The sequence below is a fragment of the Sabethes cyaneus genome, chromosome 1 (genome assembly GCF_943734655.1).
Source record: "Sabethes cyaneus chromosome 1, idSabCyanKW18_F2, whole genome shotgun sequence".
NCBI classification, from domain to species: domain Eukaryota; kingdom Metazoa; phylum Arthropoda; class Insecta; order Diptera; family Culicidae; genus Sabethes; species Sabethes cyaneus.
In genome coordinates, this window is record NC_071353.1 from 18,293,382 (window position 1) to 18,318,730 (window position 25,349).

The window sequence follows — 25,349 nt, forward strand, 5'->3', positions numbered from 1 at the left end:
ATAGTTGCTTGCCACAGGACATCAAGATCGTCATCGGCGATATAATTGCCCCGCCCGGCAGGGAAGCATGTATAGACCGACACGAACTGCATCAACTTTGTAACTTTCCCAAGGCCTGGTGATCAGAAGCACCTTCTTTCCCCACAAGAATATCCAGAAAGCCATCTGGAGACCAACCTGGCCAACGAACCTTGGGCCTAATTAACCATATTCTCATCGATTGTCTCGAACATCACCAAAGTACGGTCCCTACGCGGAGCGGATATCGACTCAGACCATCAGCAGTACACGCGCGCTGAAAACTATCGACGGTTTACACTTTGCGACAAAGTCGGCATCCTCAGTTGCCGAAAACTACGCGCGCGTACTGGATGCAGCTCTACCTTCCTCTGTGAAGCCGGATACGTCGATCCTCGAAGAGACGGATGGAGCAGGATACGCTCTCGGCCGTCGATGAGGCCGCAACCGCGGTGCTAGATGAGGAAACCTCGAGCAGCGCGAAATTATTGGTTTGATGGGGAATGTCAACAAGCGATGGAGAGAGAAAAAAGAGCTTAAAAAACTATCTAAGCAATGCCCCGAATTATCGGCCAACTATAGACGAGCGCGGAATGTGTTGACCACGATCCTGAGGATGTAAAGCGCCAGAAGGAGGACAAAGATTGCGAAAAGCTACAACAATTATTCGGGGCCAATAGGCGCGCAAGTTTTATGAGAAGGTGAACCAATCTCGAGAAGGATACACACCGAAGCCTGATATGTGTAAGGACGGTAAGGTAAACCTGGTCACAAACCAGCGCAAGGTGGTCGAGAGGTGAAAGTACTTCTTCCAGGAGCATCTCAAAGGCGATATGACAATAGACGAAACGGAAAGTAACATACGACTGCCTACAAACGATAACAGCGTACCGGCTCTCGATCTCGTAGAAATCCAGACCCGTCAATGCCTCTGGTTAGGGCGCTCGTGATCTCGAAAGCGGGGTTAGACGGCAGGTATTGTAGAAGTATCGGTGCCCTACTGCAACACTGGGCCGCTTTATTTTATTTTATTTTATTTATTTAGTTTACTACATATCCATATAACACAAGTAACCTTATCAAAGTTTGCGTACATTGCATACAGGACACTACCAGGGTATGAAATGGGGAAGGCAAATGAGGAGCATCCAATATAGCTTTAGCTATCCCAAGCCTCTACCTAGCGCCTCCGCGTGGCCAAACCCGGTAATGCTCTATTGAGTAGCCAAGCTAGGAGGTGCGATACTGGATGGTTCCCGGCTGCCTGATCTCAAAATCAAGGTTTTGGGCAGACGGCGGAGCCACACGACCTTGTTAATAGGGAAGCATAAAATAAGTTATTTTAATTATTTTTTTCGTTTTAGCTTATGAAGCACCTGTTGCTATATAGTGAAAACTTTGGTTAATACGAGTGTTGTAGCACAGAGTATAACAGATGAGGCTAGTACTGCACAAATGTCATATCGTCACTTGGTCGATGAGGCAAAATTCGAACATTAGCTTATGCGAAACGATCTTACGCCTCACTCATACACTGTTAATTTAAAAGCTATAAATAAGCGAAAATGTAGTTCATAAGTAGTACAATAAATGATCCGTTAGAGCGAATAAAGACCTGATTACAAGGATTCGATTAGTGGCCACCAATTCAGAGTTATTTAATTAAAATTAGGCCCCGAATCCCGATCTGTTAGTGAGTTGGAGCACTCTTCTCGTTGGGCATTTTTCGTGGCTCACATACGGTGAGCTAGTTTCATCCTGGTCTACAACAACGAGTGCTAATACTGCACATGGATGTTGGATATCAGAAGAAAAAATTAAATTAATTATTAGAAGCACTTATGGAAATTAAAAGGACGCAACTCTATTCCATTCGAAGAACTGCTGGTGAGATTGTTCCATTTTTAACACATTTCATAAATAAACTAGAATCGGGAAGAGGGAGGAACCATCAGAGCACTTGTTTGAAGCGGTGGGCCTAGGGAGAGTGGAACAGTCAACTTTCTAGGGTTAATCTTGGTCCGATTAACAACACATCGTGGATAAAGAACGGGCTCTTCTCCCCACCTGCTGGAGTCATTCTGCACTAAGACGGTTTATTCAACGATTGACTCAGGCGACTTAGCCCTTGAAAGGAGATTCTCTAAGTCCCTGGTACGTGTAGGTGATTCCTCTTTGGTCCTTCATACAAGAGTTGAGAAGCATGACCAATCGTTGAATATGTTCAACTCTTTTTGACCTGATAGGCTTTTTGCTATGAACGGATGTTCTGCTAAGGCAGGTGGTAGTACCATATATTCATTCATATTCATTGCATACAGGACACTACCATATTCGAACAAAGGAACAATAAGAGTTCTAACTAGTTGTAATCGTATAGGTTGTGGAGTGTAATGATGTAGTGCAAGTAATGATTGCACATGATTGCTGTGAGGAACGTGCTGCTCGAGCCAAAGATGCTGAATGATTGCACAGACCCATAAACTTTCTTACCCACGGCTGCTACTTCATATAGCTATCCATGAGTATGCCCAAGTTTTTGATAAACACTGAAAAGGGAATAATCTCGTTTCCAGCCATAATTTGAGCAACTTCATCATAAACCATTCTCTGCATTCTGAAAATGATTGCTTGAGTTTTTCCAGCATTGAATCGAATACCATTTGAGTTACTCCAATCCATAATTTTCTTTATGTCCATATTAATTTTATTTTCGAGAATGTCGATTTCATTACTTTTTCCGGGAAGATATAATTGAAAATCGTCAGCATAAAGATGAAATGTACTGTATAGCAGTTGCACAGGAAGATCGTTAATAAACATCGAGAACAGAAGCGGTCCTAAAATTGATCCTTGCGGGACTCTGCTTGTTACGCTAGCCAAGTCTATGGAGTGTATACGTGGTGTCCTGTCCAGTTTATCTGGGCCACATACTGACGTCGTACTGACACGTTTTATAGTTATGGAAATATATTTTACAGCGAGTTGGATTTTTACTTAATCTGAAGTCGTCGAGAATAATTTTTCTGTGGTTAACCGGATTCCCTTCTTTGTAGGTTCAGGCTCTTTTAGACCCTGAACTGCAATTTTGCGTTTTGCAACGCCCTCTATTTTTAAATGGAGTTCTATGGGAGCTTCGTTAAGCACAGTGAGCATAGGCGAATTCGAGCAAAACTAAGAGCAACCGTTTGCTACCTGGTTGTGATTATTGGAACTACAAAAAAAGTGCAATTCCCAAAACGCTTGCTGGCACCTATATGGAACTCGACTTTAAATGTAATATTTTATTGAATTACCAACAGTGGGAATGATGAAAATGGATAATAAAGGTAAGAAAAAGCATTACCTTTCATTTGATATATATTGTTCCTGCTTCGGGAGATTATTAGAGCTTCGCAAGTGTATTTATGGTTACGAACTGATAGGTTATATCTTTGGTTCTTGGCGCAGATGATGCTAATCAAGAAAATTAATCCGTTAGCATTTGAAAACACATTGGAAAACGCTGAAGACTGAAAATAATTGGTGATTCTCTATCCAGGGTATGTAAACTTTACAGCTGACTCTATGTACTTTTGTTTCATGCGGTACAAAATCAAACATTAACATTTTTCTGCCATAAAGTTAATTAATTCGAATATTTTCACTTACCTTAACGTAGATAAACAAATTTCTTCCAATATTTTGCTATCTAAAATCCTGACAATTGAAAGGGTTAATCAAAAACTGCATTTTATTTCAGTTTTTTTCAAAAATGGATGGAGTTTGACAGCGATTTTACTTTTCATCACTTTTTTATACAGCGCCTCTAAGCGGGCGATAGCTTGCCAAAAACGCCTATTCCTAACCTGGGTTAATTTTGACCTCTTATGATATCGCGGAGTAATTTTAATTTAGCTTTAATCGTTCCCTAATGTATATATTTCATGTCTCATGTAAATTAAAATCCTATTATACCAGTATTATTTTAACAGCCAATTAATTGTATAACCAACCTACACACTTAAAAAACAGCACAGAAGTTGACAAAATTTTGCCGAGATATGGATAGCCGAGTGTTCGATAAAAATTTTATGCACTAGTGATGCTTAAAAAGTGAGTACACTGGAGGACAATTTGCACCAAATAGGCGAATGCGATGTACATACAAAGCACGGTTGCCAGTATGCCAGATAAATCTGGATTTTGCCAGATTTTTGATTGCGCGCCAGACAAACAGACAAAGCTCAAAATCTTCCAGATATTTGGCAATGTGCCAGATTTTTGCCAGATTTCCGATCCTCCGTCTTGCAAAAAGGTCATCACTTCTAATTTTGGACGAAATTTTGCATCTACGGTGAGCAAAACGAGCAAGATTTTTTCAGGAAAACGCCTCCCCATCGGACTAATTGACCACCAGATTTTTGCCAGACACTTTTATTCGTATTCGCCAGATTTTCGGGAAAACCTGTTGGCAACCTTGATACAAAGCAAATACTGAGTAAGTAACATTTTTTCACTTCTGTAATTATTTCAGCAAGGGTAAAATGGCGACAGTATTATTTGCATCTTCTGCCGGCGATCAATCACTGGTTATGTAAAAGGTCTCGGACATCACTTGTCATGGCATATACAAAAAGAACACTTTCAAAAAGATGCAATTTTTTATGATTGCACCTTTAAAAAATGCAATATGAGGTATACAAACCTGAAAACGCTTAAACGCCATACCGTAAAGAAGCATCCGTATCAGTCGAATGTATCTTCAGTGGTGCTCAGTGGTCACAACATTGATGAATCTGCTGAAGAAAATGTTACATCCGCTGAGGCAGAATCAAATTACGACAGAGATAAGGAAATTCTTTCTCTCGATGAAATTTAAAAAATAGCCTCTTTGAGTATATGTCGCTTAACCGGTGATGTTGGACTTCCACAGTCAAAAATATTGGAAACTATTAATATTTGTGAAAATATCATTCGAATTACGGTGTTCGGTAAAAGAATTTAAGTGTGTACCTATGGGTATAGGGTAGAAATGAGAAAACTATCATTATTTACTGATAGTTATCAATAAGCAATAATATCATTAAGTATCAGTAAGGTTTCGCAGTTATTAATGCCTACTGATACAGTTACGTCGTCCCGTTAGAAAAATCAGTTGGATTAAAGTTAATGGCCGGTAGTTGCGTACGATAGACAAAAGTGACACAATATGTTGTGGTTGTCGTCAGCAGCCTAGAACCGGGGTGGTTCGTCCTGTTTCAAGCAGTCGTCTCTATTCAACTCGAGCTTGGGCCATTCGTCGCAAATTTCCCAGTCGTCTCAAAAGTCATAAACCACTTTCGACTTGGTCAAGCCATCTTGCATGTTTAGTTTTCGTGTTTCCGGTGCCGGTGGGGTTGTTGAAAAGAACTGTTGTCGTTGCTCTAAAAATACAAAATAAGAAAACTTATCCAATTTAATTCTACTATGTGTATTTTATTCACGACAAATACGTATTTCGTCTACGACTTGCAGGCCTCCTCAGTGTCTGTTTTCGAACTTCGAGGAAGCCTGCAAGTCGTAGGCGAAATACGTATCTGTCGTGAATAAAATACACATAGTAGAATTAAATTGGATAAGTTTTCTTATTTTTTAGTTTTTAGGTTTCGTATTCTACTAAGACGCTCCAAAAACTTCAGTCAGTCGTTGCTCTGTCGTCCGGCATCCTTACGACGTGCCCGGCCTACCGTAGCCTACCGACTTTCGTCAGATGTAGATGGGAGTCTCTGGGATTCACAAGCAGTGAAAGTATGTCGTGATTCATATACTTGTACCCTTAATGAAAATCATGCCTCTCGTTTCGATACCCGCTGGTCGGAACACCGTCTCAAGAGTGATGTTGAACAGCATACTGGATAAGCTGTCACCTTGTCCTCGCCGTGTCTCGAAGGGACTCGATTGTGTCCCCGAGACGTGCGAAACACATCACTCGTGCCAATGTATAGCTCTGATTAGTCGCGTCAGTTTATTCGGAGAACCGGTTTCATGCATTATGTGCCATAGCTGGTCCCGATGTATCGTATGCTGCTTTGAAATCAAAAAGAAATGTGATCCGAGGACACGATGTACGCTCAACATTTCTGCAAGATCTGTCGGATGGAAAAAATCTGGTCGGTAGTTGCGCGAGCCCCCATGAAGCCCACCTGATAAATTACAATGAATAATGCAGCTATTACAATTTCCTATTTTTTGCTACAATGCCAGGATAGGTAAAATTACTGATATTTACTGATAGTTGTCAGTAACCGTAACGTACTGAAACTACTGATGATTATCAGTAACGATTTTTAATGATAGTTCCCATCCCTATTATGTGGTAAAGAAGCGAAACGATAACACGGCACTTCACTGGATAATTTCAAGGATATATGAGGAGGAGAAACTACCGGAGAACTGGATGGAAGGTGTTTTTTACCCCATCTATGAAAATAACGATCGACAAGATTGCTGCAATTACCGCAACATTACGCTGGTCAACCTCGCCTACAAGGTGCTATTCCAGATTTTGTTACGGCGTCTATCTCTAATAGTAAAAGAATACGTTGGGCAGTACCAGACGGGATTTATAGGATCAAAGGAATCAAATTTTCGCTCTGACAACTCCTTCAGAAATGTCGGGGGTATGAAATGGGGTAGGCGACTAGGAAAAGCACCCAACATGATAGCCCCTACCTAGCGCCTCCACATGGCCATTCCTGGAAATACTTCAATTTGTATAATTGAGTAGCCAAGCTAGGAGGTGAGAGGTTGTGTAGTTTTCAGTTTCTAACCTTACAACTGTAACTTTAGGCAACCATTGAACCACACGACTTTATTTTCAAGTGTTATATTATTTAAACTAATATTTTCTGTAGACTAATCTATTGTCAGAGAGCGAAATAAGGCGCTATATCGTTGGCCAATTGCAACCTGGCTTTTGGTCTAAATAATATTAGTTCATCCCCGAGGGTCCGGAGTATCACTTAACCTTTATTAGCGACTGTAAATAAATCATTATCTTTATGGGAAGCGTTTGGTACGGGAGGTCTACGCTTTCTTCCTTCCCTTGATTTCAATGAGTTTAATAAAATTGGACATTATTTCTTGTTCCAATGGATTCCTTCGAATTCTCTCTGTGGTACACGCTGCGTAGTTGGCCTGGCCGTTGACAAGAAAGATGATTGATTCAAGTAATCGTCATTTTTCAGGATGCTTTCAAGAATTGGCTGCGTTAGTGTGAGATTAGATTAGATGACAAACTCCTTTAGAAATGTCGAGTGTACGACGTACCCATAGGTCAGTCAACGGCTATGGCAGATAAAGCGCGAAAACAGTTTTCCGGACAAACTGACGCGGCTGATCAAAGCTACCCTGGAGAGAGTGATGTGCTACGGGTGTGTTTGAGGGACACTCTCGAGTCCTTTTGAATCGCGCGACGGGTTGCGGCAAGGGGATGGACTGTCCTGTATGTTATTCAATATCGCTATTGAAGGTGTGATTCGGCGAGCGAGGATCGAAACGAGAGGAACGAGAGCAGCCAACTCTTAGCCTTCGCATACGACTCCGACATTATTACTAGACACCTCGGGAACGACGGAGGCAATCTACGCCATACTAAAAACGGTTGAAAGAAAGCTGTTGCGGACTATTTTTGGCGAAGTATAAATGGATAGTAGAAAGTGGCGTAGGCGTATGAACCACCAGTTGCAGGTACTACTTGAAGAGATTCCCATCTTAGGTCTTACACATCTGGCGAAATTTGGGAAACAACGGTGGGCCAGCCACGTCGTGGCAAGAATACCGGACGATTATGCAGTGAAATGGGTTCTCTTTAAGAACCCCTGCGGAACCAGGAATAGAGGTTCGACGTGCTAGATGGCTCGACCGAGTTGAAGCCGACTTGCGTGTGTGTCGAAGACAAGCAACGAATTGGTTACGAGTTGCCCAGGACTAAGCCACCCCGGCTTTTTGCTGCTAGAAGTGCGTTAAAACAATCGAACAAAATAAGAAGCACACTAAACGGCGATTTCTTTTCACTAAGCTGTGCAATGAAAAAAATCATTAGTCAGGAAGTTCTAAAGCTTAGATACTGGTTTATTTAATTTGTCTTCCGTTTACAAACGTTCCAAATGTAAATATGAGTTAGTTACATAAGTTATTTCTCTGATTTTCAATTATGTCGAAAATTACGTGTCTCATTTGCTGCAGTAAAATCATAGAATATTTCCTAACTTAAAAACTAAAATCAAAGGCTACAGTTATGCGGTATTCCTTTGAAAGATTAAGTGCCTCCTTTGCGGATGGGTTACGGTCGTTATACTCATGCGTATGTCTGGCTGATGAGAGGGGGATTAAAATTATCATCCATTGCTGTTACTTATACTCTAATATGAACTGTAGTACTTGTGTGACAAACTTGTTTTGTTTAACATTGTTGAATTCGAACAGATATGAGTTTCAAAATTACAAACGGAAGCGGCCTTTCTATGTTGTCTGTGCGACGTACGAGAAGAATGTCATACCACTTATTACGTGTCACAAAAGTAGTAGTATTAAGCTTTTAATCTATGAATTTGTTCTGAGACTTGCGAGCGCCGGCAAAAAGTTCAATATAACGATTGCCCATCTTTTCCTTGTGCTTTTTCATTGCCTTAGTCGCTTCCTCTACGGTTTCGAAATAGGCATCACCCTCACCGGAGGGACGACCTCTGGAATCAAATTGAACATCGCATTTAACAGGTCTAAGCGGCATGAAAAAGTCCTGAATATCCTGCTCGTCACAACTGAACGGCATGCCTCGCAAGTGCACACAGAACAGATTTTGTTCACCACTCTTGTAGAAGTCATTACTGGTGAAGTTATTTCCACCGCCACCTCCGAGGCTGTTGTTTCCATAGCCGTTACCGCCGCCACCACCACCGCCGCCGAAGCTGCTAAAATTGTTGCCACCAACTTGACCACCTCCGGAACGGAAACCGCCGCGATCAGAGTCGAAGCCTCCATTGTTGGAACCGCCACCGCCGCCTCCGTAGTTGTTACCGAATCCACCACCACTGTTGTATCCACCACCACTGTTATAACCACCACCACCACCACTTCCGCCGCTATTATAGCCACCGCCGCTTCCACCACCACCACCGCCGCCGGAATTACCGCGTCCAGAGCCGTAGTTGGTGCCACCGCCGCGTTCTGAAAAACAAAGAATGAACAATTTGTTTGGCGTTCTTATATACGGACTGCCGTCACGGTCTGCCTGTATTCGTGTTAAGGGATGTTGAGGGCTGTGAGGATCATCTGAGTTGTGATGCTGACGAATTGTATGTTCCTAAATATTCGAAACTAAGTTCGAAATTCATAATTATCTGCCTTCGTTTCGATTGATTTACAACAAGCGACGTCTAGCAAAGTGATTAAAGCTGTTATAAAGGTGGGTTTCTGATTGGGCAAAAATTACGATTTTTCAAATTTTAATCATTGGTTACCTGTCATGTAGTCTTAGAATTAGAGTAAAGTGAAGAATAAAGGTAGCGTCGTTACTTGATCTAGTTAAATGACCTGATCGTTTAAAAATACTTTGTGAATTGGAGCTTCATTTTTAATCGGTTTAAATGACACCACCACCAGGACAAATACATTTTCCAAACACCTATCGAATTTGCTTTTGATTCAGTTCCATGAAGGAGTTAGATTGATAGAAATATTAAATAAATCAGACACATAGCTCATATCGATTACAGAAGCTAACCCACTAAAGAGTGCATAGTTCCTAACAGTTGGAAGCTTTCCGGTATGTTTCCAGTGTTTAAAAAAGGTGACAATCGTAATGTGGAATTACAGAGGCATTACCTACATCACTTTGTGTGCTCGAAAATTTTTGAAATCATCATCAATGAGCTATTCATAAGCCGTAAACACTACATCACGTCGGAGCGACACGGTTTCTATCCGAAACGTTCGGCAACCACCACTAAGTGCACCGGCGTATACCGATCGGTATGGAAAACGGTATTTGACCGAGTTTATCAAGAATTTTTTTTACAAAAACTCGAAAAACTAGGAATCTCGCCTGCTCTTATGGATTGGTTCCGTTCTTACCTGATGAATGCCTCTTTGTGTGAAAATCGGATTGCAACTTACAACACAATTTACGAATATCTCAGGAGTACCGCAAGGCAGTAACTCAAGACCAATACCCTTTACGTTGTTCATGTAGATGACGTAAAATTATTCAAGGTCGTTCGAAACAGTCTGGATTATTGCGGTGAGCTTCTTCAGCAGCTCGTTCACGTTTTTCATAATTGATTTTCGCAAACTTTTCGGATCGTAAGCATCCAAAAGTTGCGTTATCCCCTACCATCGGATAAAAAAAACCCTGTTATGTTCAGTTACACCATCCATGTCCAACCAGCCACTATGTTGAGTCACACAGGTACGCGACCTAGGAGTTTCTCTAGATAATACCGCTTTCGTTTAGAATATACTACAGTGCAACTGTTTCGAAAATTAACCGACTCAAATAGCCAATGAGTTCCGGGATTCTTTGTGCCACAAGTCGTTACACTTCTTTTTAGTGCGACCGATGCTCGAAACCAGTTCTATTGTTTGGTGTCCGTATAAGAGCACCTGGATTGCACAAATAGAATCGGTGCAACGACAATTCGTTCGTTTTGCTCTCAGATTCCTGCCTTGACTTGATCCCTTGCCGGTACCAACTAATAGTGATCGCTGTCAAGTTCTGGGTGTTGCAAACACTGGGACAAAGAAAATTTGATGCCCAGGCTGTGTTCATCAGAAAGGTATTCATTGGCGAAATCGACTCCCGTTAGACTCCAAAATATCAAAAAATGACTAAATGTAAGCTTCCGCCGGCAGTATAGTCGAATTCAGTCTGTACTTCCACGCCCGGTTTCAGAATCCGCCGTTTTTTTTTCATGTAGGGTGCGACCAATTTTTCACTGCGACCATGACCTGTTGAAAAACCTTAATCTTTTATTAAAAATTGCCGGACATCGGCATAACAGGTGTTCCGAGTCTTCTTTTTCTATGCGACGTGTATCATCTTGAAGTTTTCCCATAAACTTCGAATGATAGTGACTCGGACAATGTCCTGTTATAAGACCACTATAAATGCTAAGATCTTTCTTGGAAAGCTCCAGGATTTTGCGAGTCAAAGAAATGTTTGGAGAAATAAACCGCTTCGACTGCCCAGCATTGAAAGCATTATTCAATTTTGATTCCACTTTCGTACATTCCCATGCTTTTAGCTCCATTTTTAAAGCAGAAGCAGAAAAAACACAGAAGAGCTTAGTTTCCATTAATTCCACAGTAACCTGGGCCCAAATACAAGTTGACTTGATTACAAGACAATTTTTGTATTCATTGAATACATTCCCAGGCATTTTTTGACGTGCATGCCGCCGACTTTAAAGCGTTTCAAGCTGCTTGGCTGTCGGACATGATGCATATATTTGAATGGCCATAGTTTCTGCGCAAGCACACAGTCGAACATTCTAGAATTGCTAGGAACACAGTTAGCCACCTGCCCGTAGGAATTGACATAGATATTCCTGGGATAAACCAAGTTGATTGTCCATTCCTAAACCATCTGTGCACAAAACGATCAAACCTGGGTGAAGATCGAGACTACCATTGTCTTTAGAATCACGCCTAGGCGGAAATGCAGGAAATATTCGATCGAAATTGTATTTTTTCGCAGTCCAGTCCACATTATTGATAACCAGAGCATTAATACCGTGGACGCACCATACTTGACGCGGGTCTAAAGTTGACGCACTTTTCAGAAATTTTCTATAATAACTTATCTTGACTATTAATATTTCGCAAAAGTGTACCTTTGACACTTTGTTTACACTTATGAAACGCATTCATGCCATAAAAAGCTTTTGATTGGTCATTTATAATTTTTTCCTTTTTTCCTTTTTTTCGGGTTATCCAACTGGTCGCTTAATAGCGTATAAAACTCTGCGCTGGGCCCTTTTGTGTTGTCAACAAAGTGTCAGGGAGACCTCAAACATCAATTCTACCTGACGAGACAGGCACTGGCGCCCACTAAAACACAGGTAGAGCCCCAAGCATAGCCGTCACGCCTATACCCGCAGGCGGAGGCGTTTCGGCCCTGCGCGGACTCCACGAACTGATCTAAGATCTCTCTGCCAAAGGCCGGAATGTCATATTTTAAATATAATGATGATGATGACGATGATGATGATAATGATGATGATGAGAAGAAAAATAATAGATCGAATTTGTAAATGTGCTTTGGACTTTTTGTACCACTCGAGTTGCAATATGTGGTATAGTGAAGAAGTGGAGAATTCGTCAGCCCCGCCTGACACTGGTCTTCAACCGCGCGCCCGCTTTTAATTTTCCAACACAAACAACCACAAATGAACCAATAGATAAGACAAATTTCGGAGCAACTCGGATCAACTTATCAGGGCAAATTTAATCTTTCATCCCCTTAGCATTCACAATGCATTCCCACGATACAAAGTAAATTGAGCGCAGCACAAGCTGGACGTTCGCGGTAGTCGACAGAAGCTTCAAAATATAGAGACTCGCCCGCCGAGACCAAAGTGCTGTAAAGCTCTGGGCTTAAACGTCTCTTTAAGACTCGACCCCTTCCCATAGACAGAGCCCGCGGGCAGCCATCAGAGCTCAGGACAGCCACGGGGCCAGTGCAAAAATCCTACTCTATCTAGCAGCACCGCCTAGCCGAAACTTGAACACGCGACACGAATTGACCTAATTTTCCCATCTGCTACCTAAGAAGTGCTATTACCCGTAATCATTACAGAGTGGTCCTTCGGCATCCAATCGGATCTGGTATCCCGCTTACATCCCCTTACTAACCCTAAGCCCCCGACCAACTCAATCAATCCGACATTTTACGGAGATATTTGTGACAGTTGTTATAAACAGGGATGAATCCCAGAAAACTTCATCTATTGTCAGAGATCCCCATACTGGCCTTATTCTTAAACGGAATAAAAGCACTTTCTGAACAACGCAACAATCACATTTGGTAAATTTTTACCCCGAGTCCCACTTGAAATCACAAAAGTATTTTGATATATACCCACATTCAGAAGTAAACGTGACCGCTGTTCATTTACTGATTAGTTAAAAAGCCCTACACCACGACAAGGTTCAGTTTTATCGTAGGGGCTTTTGATTGGTCATTTATAATTGTAAATAAAAAATAAACAGAAAGGGTGTTTGTCAAATGCGCCATTTTTTTCCTACCTTAGCACAAACGCTAAAGAAACACTCAACTATGTTTTATATTTTTTAACGCGTAAAAGTCCTTTTTTGTTCTAATATCTTCGAAAACTGTTAAAACTTAAGTATTATTAATATATTGTATACGTTATTCGAACTGTAAAAGCTTTTTAGCTTATTTCTGGACAAAAATGTTTTGCGTCAAATTAGGCTCTTAGTGTTCCTTATTATTTACAGAGTAAGATATAAAAAGTATGTCATCTATTCCGACACTAAATATCTCGTAAGTCACCAAGAAAGATATTTGTTCAACAGTTTACCGTCCCATTAGGTGTTACAGAGGCCACAGTTCGTCGGAAAAAGCTGCAGAAAACACTTTCCCAGGGCAAACATATGGTTTTAGCGTTGGAGAGGAGGTCCTATAAACTGTAAATGACTTGTTTTGCTTATGCGTAAAATCAAGTTCCCCAAACGGGTAGGGCAATCAAAAATATTGGTTTAGGTTAAATTAGGACACTTTTTTCGTTTGTCTGACCGATCCAACCCCGCAGTTACTGCAGTTTCCGGTAAGTGGCTAATTTAGTTTTTCCTGCGACACCCTGAATCTTGATACTTTCCTAGCTGTCATTCAAAACAATGTATAACTGTTTTAGGAAAGTCATTTCCAGAATTTTCATTGTTAAACACAAATTATGCCAGATTTTTGAATAGCCTGGTTGTGTTTGCAATATAAACATATCGGCTGAGGGCTGTCCCAATTCTCCCAACGTTTTCGCAAAAACTGGGGTGAAATATATCCACACAAATAACGAAAACCTTGTGTAACTATTTAAAATAATGCGCAGTTATCTAAAATACAAAATACATCGTCGTTTTTGTTAAATTATACTAATTTTTCAAGTGCGTCAAATAAGGAACATTTCGCGTCAAATAAGGCACGTTGCAAAATTCATGCGTCAATTTAGGAACCCCGAGCGTCTCACAAAAACTTGACAAAATATAAAGAATTCAATGCATATTTACTGTTTGTTTATTTTTTACATATTCTTTGCTAGTCTAACTATTACTGTGCAAAACCTTGACTTTATTGGCCAAACCGTCATTTTGTAATTAATGTTTAAAATTGAAAATTTCTTAACCGCGTCAAATTTGGTGCTTGCACGGTACTAATAGTTTTTGGAATCCTGAGATGACCTGTAGGATCACCTTTCAAAAGGTGCATGGATCGTTTGATCCTCAGAGCACTATTTTCAGCTGCTAGTTGTATAAACTGACGCAATGGAAGCATATAGAGTAAGGCATCCAATGCCATCAATGGTGAACTTCTCTTTGCACCTATTATTGAGTGGCTATAGCCTTTGAAGTCTCTAGCTTTCTTTTTCGTTTTTGGCCAACAGACCAACGAAGCACAGATAATCCTGGATTTCACAATACCCGAACAGATCCAATGGATCTAACTGGCCGCGTCTTTGATTTTACGCACTGATACGATTGTTTATTGTCCATTCGTCTACCTTCGATAGATTCTTAGTGGACTGCTATCATCGATTCTTCAAGAGCGTCGCGGTTTTCAGGTAAATCATGGACGCGCCTTCTTGGTTAATATTCTAATGGAATCCAATACAGGTCTGTATCAGCTAACGTGAAGCATTTTGGTCCGTATACTCCGTCCACCCTAGCTTGCATCGCACTGCGATTGGCCTCTCAGCGTCACCAGCCTTCATTTCTAAGGGGGAGGAGGAATGAATGTTGTTGAGTCCGATCAGCAGTTTCGGTTGTCGGTCAAACGACTCAATCGACAGATTTCGCAAGTGTTCGTAACGTGTGGGTAGTTCCCTCGAATCCAACATTTGACACGGCAACAGCACTTTCTGTACACTAGAAATACTGGACTGTGCAAGAGCAATTTACTATTCGCGCTCACTCCAACGTCTGGACGCCCATAGATTTATTCGCCGAGATTCTGTTTCCTCGCGTGTGGCGTCGGCTGTCCACCTGATCGTCAAAGCTTTCTGCTCACTGGAGATGCCCAACTGATTCGTTAAGTTTTTCTCTACCAATGTCACTGAAGCACTCTCTTGCCTCGCCTTGAAACGCTAGCACTTTAATTGACCTGTCACTGCAGTCTAACCGCACCGGTATCATTCAGAGCTTAACCGACCCGCTTGACCGAAAATGCGCACTAAATTTCGACACGTTTCCGACTGGGTGCATCAATGCAGCGGATTTTAAGTCGGCATTGTCCATCGTGGTCATCCGGGCACACACAACACATTTTTTTCACGTGTCACCAGCTTTAACCGATCGGAATGCGAAAACCTTTTGAATTCTAGACCGTTCCTCAGACGATGGTTCGTATTGTGGCTTACCTTGCTGGGTTTCAGGATCTTACGCTCGTTCGCTTCAATACTCTCCATCAGCTTCGCTCTAGCAGACTGTCCATTTCCGTTAGATCTGAACTGTGACTCATTGTCGAAGTCTACGTTAGCTTCACATGCATCTGCCAGTAGATGCGGGAGAAAGTTCGTCAGGGTTCGCAAGGTAACTTCTCTTACGAGCGTCTTATAGCGGACCCACTTCCGCTTATCACTACTTAGGTGGCTTGCCGTCCTAAGACAAAGCCTGTTGAACAAAGTTTCTCGCTCCACCTGGTCTAACCATCTTGCTCGCTGCGCTTCTGGTCGTCTTGTTCCTACCGGATTTGAGGCGAACACCATCTTTGCAGGGCAGTTGTCCGGCATTCTTGCAACATGCCTTGCCCATCGTATCCGTCCAGCTTTAGCCACCTTCTGGATACTGAGTTCGCCATAGAGCTGTGCGAGTTTATGGTGAACCATAAACTCGCACAGCTCTATGGCGAACTCAGTATCCAGAAGGTGGCTAAAGCTGGACGGATGAATCCTCCGCACCCATACTCCGTTCTCCTGTATGCCACCAAAAATCGTTCTTAGCACTCGTCGTTCGAAAACTCCGAGCACTCGCAGGTCCTCCTCGAGCATTGTCCATGTTTCATGCCCGTAGAGAACCGGTCTAATGAGCGTCTGGTACAGGGTGCACTTTAATACGGGGACTTAGTCTGCTCGACCGCAATTGCAATTTCGTTTATCAGAGTCGAGTAATTTGTCGACCAAGTCCTGAATCAACAGAGGATGTTGAACCAGATTTTGAAGTCCCGAAACTTCCAAGTGTTCGCACCGTTGCTATACCGCGTTTCCGAAGGGAATAAAACTAGCAAGCTTATCCGATCTTGGTAACTCTAATCTGCGAACCTTCTATAGAAGACTCTTCAGCAGTTGCTCTGGACGACCATAATGCATACGAAGTTTTTCGATGACTCTTGGGACCGACTGCGGAAGAAGCAGTTGCCCACTGACCAAGTTTAGCGCATCACTCGTTAGGAATTCTTGCAATCGAACTAAGTTTTCATGGTCCATAAGACATAAGAGGTCTTCAGTCCAGCTCTATTACTTACTTCTCAAACGCCAACTGATTAACTTCCATTCCCCTCACTTGCTTACTCTTTTCTTTGAACTGTCTCTCGCATCAGTCTGTTTTCTTCTTCTTCCGTTTGCATCTTGCTATCAATTTCAATTCTCTTTTTCTCCATTGGAAGCATCATTTTTCTCTTCACTTCGCCTGTCCATCCGTTACCACCGGAGGTATTTGTGATGAATCTAGACGATTGTTGCGACGATGCCTCATCCAAACTGTACTACTTTTAGAGTTATTTATAAGCAAGCCATTTTTCCTTGACCACGTAGATATGCGACTCAGGTCCCGTTAACCATGCTAAGAATTTCAGCCTCCGGGACTCCAATTCGAAGAACGTACAACTGAAGGGCATCGGCATACAGTTGGATGGAGCAGTACTTAAGCACATTAGGGAGGTCGTTAATATAACAGCAGAGCAGTAATGGTCCAAGTACAGATCCTTGAGGAATCCCAGAACTAACTTCAGCACTGCGCGAGAGTCGGCTTCCATATGATACAGTTTGCATACGATTCAAGGAAAAAGATCCAACAAGTCCCACTGCCTCTGCAAAAAAGCTAAACTGCGTAGCTAACTTTTTACACAAAGTGAGTATTTAAAAAAATCTAGATTTCATATTGCGATACAATTTTACTCGGAAATGAGTTTCACTCATTCATGTTTGAATTATTTTTCGATCAACGAGGAAGTGAGCAAAATTATCCATTTAACGAAATTTTCTCATCCAAATTTCACTTCTATCTGTCCTTTCACATCACGTATCCTCTTCTAGAGCAGTAGCTGCTGTTCCGCCGTATGTTTGTTGTTACGAAATTCGTTGTCTTCAATGACTATTGAATGTGCGTTTCTTACTTTTAACCCTCTCTGTCCCAGGGGTGTTTTGGTGGTTTGCAGTTTTTGATCATGTAAAAAAGCTATTAATTAACAATTCGTCAAATGCAACTATACACCTTGTAAAACAATGTTTTTACTACGTTACAAAATCAAAATATCCATATTTGAATGCCTCAAAAATTTTATCGGTCGATTTTAGAATCGGAAGTCATGGAGCACCTGTGCTACCATGGGACAGAGAGGGTTAATACAAGAGATTTTAAAAAAATGACTGACACTTTCACGCTCAAGTGGTTTTTCCCAGACTTCTGTCGTGCTCTGCAAAATATTTCAATTCTCGATGTTTTATTGGCAAAGCACAGATCACAGAAGACGAATCGATTTGCTCTCTCTCAGTCGAATGTTATGTTCATGTGACGTGACGAGTTTTGTCACAGAGCAAATCGTTCCAGTCCATATAATTGCCTATCGCATATTCTCTTTATGACAAGGATCGAATGGTCTCGTGTCTCCAGTGTGCGAAGAAAATATTAGCTCTGCTTGTCGTTGTGCTCCTTCTGCGCAAGATGAGTGGTCGTAAGAGAAAACAGTATTCAGGCATCGTCCGGAGGGAGAAGAAACGATTGAACAGAAAACGAAAGCAACTCGATCGTTGTGAGAAGCAGATTGCTCTGCCGCTGTATGTCTGCATGAGATGAGCAAAATGAAGCCTGGTTTTACCTCGCTTTTCACCACCAGCAAATTTCATACCTGACGAAATGACGTAAATTTCTCTTCGAGCCACATATTCGTTTTTCAGTTACCGATGTTAGCTAAAGTTTGACTCTAAAATAAAGTTTAATGGAAAACTTTTGCATTTTTTCCGTATGCCAACCATCCTGCTAGACTTGTCAAGAACAATTCTCGTATATTTTCCACATACAGCGGGTCTTAACCAAACCTACCGTATTGGAGAAAGTTCCCCACTTACTCTATTTCCCTAGGCGGGTTCTCCAATGCTTTCTCCCATTCTGCTGACAGGAAAAATACACTCCGCGCGTGAGTTTCTTATACGTTTTTTCTGCGCATGTTAACTCGTCAACTCATGCCCAAGCGGAGGGTGATATTGACGAGTGTGAAAATTGATAACAAAATTGATTTGGCGAAGAGTGTCGCTCGCACTCTTATCTTCTCGCAGCTTCAAACTCTATAGCGCCCATTGCGGCTAACTCTAGAACCCGCCATGGTGCCATGGACACGCGGAAATCTTTATATGTTTGATTTTCGTTCTCCGAGCCACAAGCCATGCAGAAAAGGCTGTTTATTTGAACTTGTGTTTAATTATAATTCCGCCGCGCGCCCTTGGCAAACTGGGCTGCGCATTCTAAGAAATATTTTCGTTACTTAATACCACCGTTGGCCGTTCTTCTTTCTGACCAACGCGGCTTATTTTACTTTGCATGAATTGATCGGCTTTTACTCCTCCGGGTCCAAGCCTAATCCTAAAATTCGTAACGTGGAAGGTAGGATCGCTGCACCCGTATTTTGGTTACAACTTGTAACCTTCATCAGCCAGTTTAACGACTGCCGTGAGACAGCGAAATTTCTCCCACATTTTTCTCGTTTATTCGTGAATTCTACTAAGATACTCGATTTATAATTATTCTATAAAACGTTATTTCGCAGAGACGTCTTTGATGAGGTTCTCGGCTGTTCTGCGAAAAGAGTTACGTGAAATGCCAAATTTTGTCGAGCTGCACTCGCATTTACTTCGATGTTCTGCGAATCGAGTCACATGCCGCAAAAGGTCCGTCCTAAATTCTAATGTCATTTGACTTGACTAACGCCGAACGGGAAACGCGAGTGTTTACAAATTTAAATTTGCCATATTTTCGCGAATCACGCAACTAATTTTCCAATCTATGGTGTGTGCGTCGTACTTCTTTATCGATTTCGAAGTGTGCTTGGCTACTCAATAAAGCGATCATTGCGGTTGTTTAAAAACTTCCCCGATTTTGTTCAAAATTCCCTGATCATTCCAGGTCATTTCAAATTCCCTGATAATTCCAGATTTCCCAGTTGCCACCCTGTTTGGACTTTGCATGATTTGCTGATTGAACAGGGAAAATGTGTTCTCATCATTAACTGTAATCTTTCATTAGTAATGGTGGTAGAATGATGATTAGTTAGGATTTTCCTCGGTCTGGCAGGTGCTGAGTTATTTTCGTTATTCTCACATGTATGCCTCCAATGAGTCCTCTTTGATCTTCGTATTTCCCTAGGCAGTCTGGCCCAGTTGAATAACTTCATAACGAAATTACTCTAAGGTTTTGTTCCACCAAGGTACATTTCCGTTCGTACTATCTTTCCAACACAGCTATCGTAATAAGTTTGTTGGAGCAGGTTTGAAAGTTGTTTCGAGTTGTCCTCAAGTTCTTTATATGTTCTTGAGCAACCTCTCTCAAGCTCTTGCCTCCAGTCATCAGTTTAAAATTATCTTATGTTTTCCTGGGAGTTCTTAAAAATTATAATCTATAAGTTGTTGAATAACTTGCTAATCATATATGATTTGCTTGTGATCGGACAAGGATTCTTCGTCTGCACATGCCAATTCTTTTTATCGGTCATCGTTGGACTACAAAACGTTAAGTCAAATACTTCTTGCCTTATTTCATTCACAAAAGTCGTACAATTTACCGTTATTGGCAACTCCAATTTATATTCCGTAATACGGTTTCGACAAATGTTTCGATTAGAATTGCTGATATTCGAAATAAGAATTTTCTTTATCCTAAAATTACTTTCCTGTACGCAACAAAATATTTGCTGCTACCTAAACTGCCAGCAAAATTCGTTATACGCTCAGTTGAATCTCCAGCCGATTCCCACCCACACCATTACCAACATTATACGCACTTATTCTGCGTACCCGGTTTGCCGAGGTTAGTTCAACGGCCATTGGAAGAAACAAACATATATACCCACGAACCATTCATTAGAACACCCAGCCACTTACTCAACTGATCCTGCAACAATCTCAAGATGTCAATGTTGCCCGTATTGTTGGCCAACCCACCGGAGTACATATTTCCTCCTCCACCGGAGTTGTTGCCACCACCACCGCCGCCCATCTTGCCGCCAGACATCGATCCGAAACCAAGTCCGCCACCACCGCCGCCGCCGCTTCCGAAGCCATCATCATCACGGCTATTCCAGCCATTACCACCGCCGCCGGACGGACCATTCGAGAAATTGTCTATCAAGTAAAAACAACATTAGTTAGTTCAGGGTAATGAAATGGATGGTAAATTTTTACCATTTCCGCCACCGCCTCCAGATGATCCACGACCGTAACCTTGGCCCGGTGGGAAGCGTTGACGGCTGTTGTTACCGCCACCCGAGTTGCCTCCGCCGAATCCGCCGCCGCCGCCACCACTATTGCCATTACCGTTGGAATTGTTACGACCGTAGGGACTCATGCGGCGCATTTTCTTCTCCGCCCATTTCATCTCGCGGGTACTGCTACGGAAGAGCTCGATGTATCTGTCGTATCGATAGGCAACGCGAAACGACAGGAGAATGAAAAGTGACGGAAAAAGATCGAATTAGTACACCATGTCGTGGTAATCGTTAGAAAAGGGCAAATTAAAGATAACATTTTGTTATTCGAAGATGTGTTGTTCTATGTTGCTGTGACCTAACTCGGTTCTCGGTTTTATTTCTTAAGGAAAAGCAAACCGCTGGACATGAATTAATCCTTTCCTATATTTTGCGAGTCATTTATACCGATTTTTCAATTAGAGACAATTAGAGAAAGTAGCGCTGACAGTTGCTTCCGAGAAAAAAGTGTTTGCAAACGATTTAGAATGGATATATTTTCTACCTTCACTACACTCGGAACCAGCTGTCACCGACTAACAGCAATTAAAATGTTTGTTTAATCCCGTTTTAAAATCTCGAAATTTTACTGACAATTGTAAGAAACTTAAAGCATCTTGTTAGAAAACGCAACCAACACTTCGCTTCACATGTTTTCCTGTGCGTTAAGGATATCGCCTCGGAATCCCAATCTAGTATTACCCAGCCAGATCACAAGTAGGCAAGCATTATTTGGTTAGCCTAGAATTTACCCGAGCATATCGGGTACAAGATTATACTTAAAATAAAACTATGAAATAGAACATAAACAAACGCAAACTACAACCAACAGAATCCCAAACTTGCAATCAAGTTTGCATCTATCCTAAAATTAAAAATTAACTTAGATTCCAAACTCTAACCATTCCACTTGCAGATTTAATTAAAACTTAACCGACTCGCTTCTTTTTGCACACAACTTGCATCTTTGTTTGTTCGATATTACACTTGTTTCGAGAGTAGGTTCGTAATCAGTTGTTCAAAAAATGTAGAGCTTTTAAAAAACCACCCACCTGTTCCCAATCTTCTCTTTCTGTAACATCATGGCCTTTTCGGCTTCGGCGTCTGTTGCAAATTCAACAATCGCCTCCCCAGATGCCCGTCCCAGCTGATCCAGTAGCAAAAGAATCCCATTAAAGCCATTTTTTATCGTCAACCCTGTTGTAACATAACGTAGCGCAAATGAGATTGTTGTTGAAAACGGTTGTTATTCTTCAAAACGGTTAGATTCTGCGTCCGCATAACTGGTTCGTTCTTATTTCCGCCTTGTCCCACACAGGTTAGCCTGCCCAGACAAACCCGCCGCAGCCTGTCGCCCGGAGCCGCAGCGCCGCGGATAAGAACGAAATATTTGCGTCTTTCATTTCTCCACTTCCGAGCGCGCGTGGTACCAATTGATGATTTCCTAGGAACGATTACCCAAGAGAGGTCGAAGAAAAGAGACTGCAACCCAGGAAAAGAGCTGATTGCCGCGAAGGGTGGCCACCGAAATCCGGTTTCGTTAGCTTAAAATAAATCACATTAACAATTACCAGAACCAAGTTGATTATTCAAGTAGCTTCCAAAGAGGGAACGGCCTTTGCAAATGCCCCTCTTTTTAAATACTACATTTTCAGTTGAATTTTTAAATCATTTTCAATTGATGAATTAGAAATGCTGCCAACTTTAACGCCGTAGAATAATAGCGAATTCGTTTATTTAATCCGGGTTGAAACTGGCTGAATTTTATCTGTTAAATATAATAGGAGAAAATGAAAACAAAAAATCATCCAGTTCCAATCCCGGTTGATAAACAAATTCACTAAAGAATAGATAAAGATTTGCACAACTTCTTTCAGAGATCAATTTATTGCAAAACATTTCATTTTGCATCCTGAATTTCGAAACCAAACATTTTGGAAGGGTGTGAAACCTCGTTATATGTTATAGTTTGTGGGAAACCGTCCGAAATATGTCTTGAAAGTTCCCACTGTTTTCAGACAGCCATTGTAAGTAATTTTATTTTCCAAAACACAAACTTTTTGATGATTCTCAAAGTCCTGTGCCTGTCTAGTCTTTGGCATTGAAGGAATAGAAACATTCAATAATATTAAACCTGAAGTATATTTTGTAGAACAAGTTTTGTCTGGAAAACGTTCAACCAACTACCCAGTCGATTAATACTAACAAAAATGACATTTGAGGGCTGAGCCGAAGTATTTTGCAGCGGGTTGAGGAAACGAAAAGTAGACGAAAGTATCCGTTTTATTAGTATTAACCGCTGCAAACAACTTCGACGAAATCCCCAACTTATGCCAAACAATATCGTTGTAGCCTTATATTAAAACCCTTTTTTCTACGCTCCTGAGTGGCCACCCTAAGCGGCAGTGCACGAGGAAAGAAACAAAACAGAACAGAGATTAGTGCAGAGTTTTCTCGCGAAATAGGAAGGACAAAGTGCACCCAAACCCCTATAATTTGGCTCAACCCTTTCAACTCCCATGCCCCCGTGCGCGCCTCCCAGGAAATCGACCACATTCGCACCCGCCGTCGGTCCCCCGCACTTACCGGTGAAGAACCGCTTGACGTCATCCTTGGTACAGGACCAGGGCAGACCGCGCAACTTCAGTACCGGTCCAGCGTCTTCGCTGTTGAACTCATTACTGATAGCGCTGCTCCATTGCTTTTCCGACACGGTAAAAACCTCAATGTAACGATGTCCGATGGTGGCCTTGTTGAGATCCAACGCTTTTATTTGGTCCATTAACGTTGGCAGTCGCAGATAAGCTTCGCCCGTTTGGCGCTTGGTCAACGAATTGATCACTATGTGGCACATGTCCACATCAACGCCGGCTAGAAAATCCCGAATCTCGCCCTCGGTAATGTTCCACGGAAGACCACGTAGACGGATGTAGAACTGGTCTCCGCCATTATCGTTATCGTCGTTAAAGGACATGTTGCCTATGAAGAAAAACAAACAGAAATTTGCATGATTTTTACAACTTTAATTCACCTAACGAAAATAGCAAACTTAACCAAGACAAATTGCCACCTTCAAGCGGCATCTTGAAGGTTCGCGAAAATGAAGCAAAATAAGAAGCAAAAATGAAAATGCCACTTGTGAAACGACGCCATCTTGGCAAACAGAATGCGCTTCTTAAAAAAATCAACTTTTCTGCGGAAAATTTTCTCCGGATCAATTGGTAAAATCGGCAAATCTAACAAAGTTCGCGTTCCGAACAAACCTAAAACAAATTTATCTCATTTCCCCATAATTTAACCAACGTTCTGCTTTTTTTCTCAACGATCTTAGCTTCATACGGTTGGGCAGCAGATACTTACAATTTACGACGAATTAACACCACGTGAAGTGCAATATTTACTTATCCCAGTAAATGCTGCGTCTTGTGCACGAAAATCACCACTTTTAGTAAACTTTCACGCTTCTGTTACAGCAAAAAACACTAAACTTTACCGCACCGGAAAAATGTACAACCCAATCGATGACGCCGGCAGAAAGTAACAGACAGAACAGAACACAGAATGAAGGAAAAGGAAGGAAATGAAGTGAAAAGGAAAAGAGTGCGAGAGCGTGTCGTGTGCGTGAGCAAGGTTGCCGACTGCTTTTGTTTTTCAACAATCATGGCAAACAACAGGGTCTGGCCAAAATTTTTCGCGCTTGCACCCTTAAATGATTCTACCCGTAAATAAGTCGGATTTAGTTGAAGCTATCTTGCTTTCCACGAACGATAATGGCAGATATTGAGCACAAGTCTAGGTAGAATTAACAAAAGGGCGAATGTGGCAAATGTAAACAAAACGGGTGAGAGTTATTTTTTGCTGGACCAGCATAGGAAAATCAACCCTCACTCGGTTTGTTTACGCTTGCGACATTCGCCCTTTTGTTAATTCTATCTTCAAGTGGGCACAATCTTTTGACATTCATTGGAGGAACGTCGAGTTCGCCCTGACGGAGTTACAATGGATACATTCATGATTGTTTGTTGTCCGAGTGTAAAAATGTAAACATTGTTTAATTTTGCAGATCAGCTGAAGTGGAACATAACTAAACGGATTCAAACTTTTATAGTGGTTTGCGGCCATAATTTGCTGAAGGCACTGGCTCAGAATACTTTTTCACAGTCGTGCAAATTAAACATTCGAAACATTACACATTAAGGCAAACATTAACTTCATGTTGGTCGAGCCGTTGTCAAGTTTGCTCTCGAACAGCGTCTCGACTTGATAAGAAACTTTCCGTTGTGTATTTGGACATTCTCCCTGAAATTTGCGAAAACTGCAAAGCCACAATCCATAAAACTTGTTGTCCGTTCAATTATATTCCTCTTTAGCTGATCTGCAAAATTGAACAATGTTCAATTTCCAGCTT

The 25,349-nt window shown here is 41.7% G+C and overlaps 1 protein-coding gene across 2 annotated transcripts; it reads right to left on the bottom strand.

The window, feature by feature from the left end:
- Positions 1-8,088: 8,088 nt before the first annotated feature.
- Positions 8,089-24,466, bottom strand: LOC128741324 (heterogeneous nuclear ribonucleoprotein H3-like). Of its 2 annotated transcripts, none has more exons than XM_053837070.1 (6): positions 24,302-24,466; positions 23,528-23,920; positions 21,994-22,138; positions 20,880-21,106; positions 20,640-20,819; positions 8,089-9,207 (listed from the first exon to the last, which is right to left on the bottom strand). In XM_053837070.1, the coding sequence occupies exons 2-6, from the start codon at positions 23,913-23,915 to the stop codon at positions 8,579-8,581; spliced, it is 1,569 nt and encodes a 522-aa protein (XP_053693045.1). In that variant the 5' UTR covers positions 23,916-23,920; positions 24,302-24,466; the 3' UTR covers positions 8,089-8,578. The 2 variants fall into 2 exon arrangements, with proteins under 2 accessions (XP_053693045.1, XP_053693036.1); XM_053837061.1 differs by having other exon boundaries at positions 20,580-20,819.
- Between the last annotated feature and the right edge of the window lie 883 nt (positions 24,467-25,349).

Coding starts and splice junctions, on each gene's coding strand:
- LOC128741324 (XM_053837061.1), bottom strand. CDS start 23,915: ATGTCCTTTAACGACGATAACGATAATGGCGGAGACCAGTTCTACATC. Junction 20,820..20,879: donor TGGAGGCGGTGGCGGAAATG/GTAAAAATTTAC, acceptor TTTACTTGATAG/ACAATTTCTCGAATGGTCCG. Junction 9,208..20,579: donor ATTGTTGCAGGATCAGTTGA/GTAAGTGGCTGG, acceptor TTTGTTTTTCAG/AACGCGGCGGTGGCACCAAC.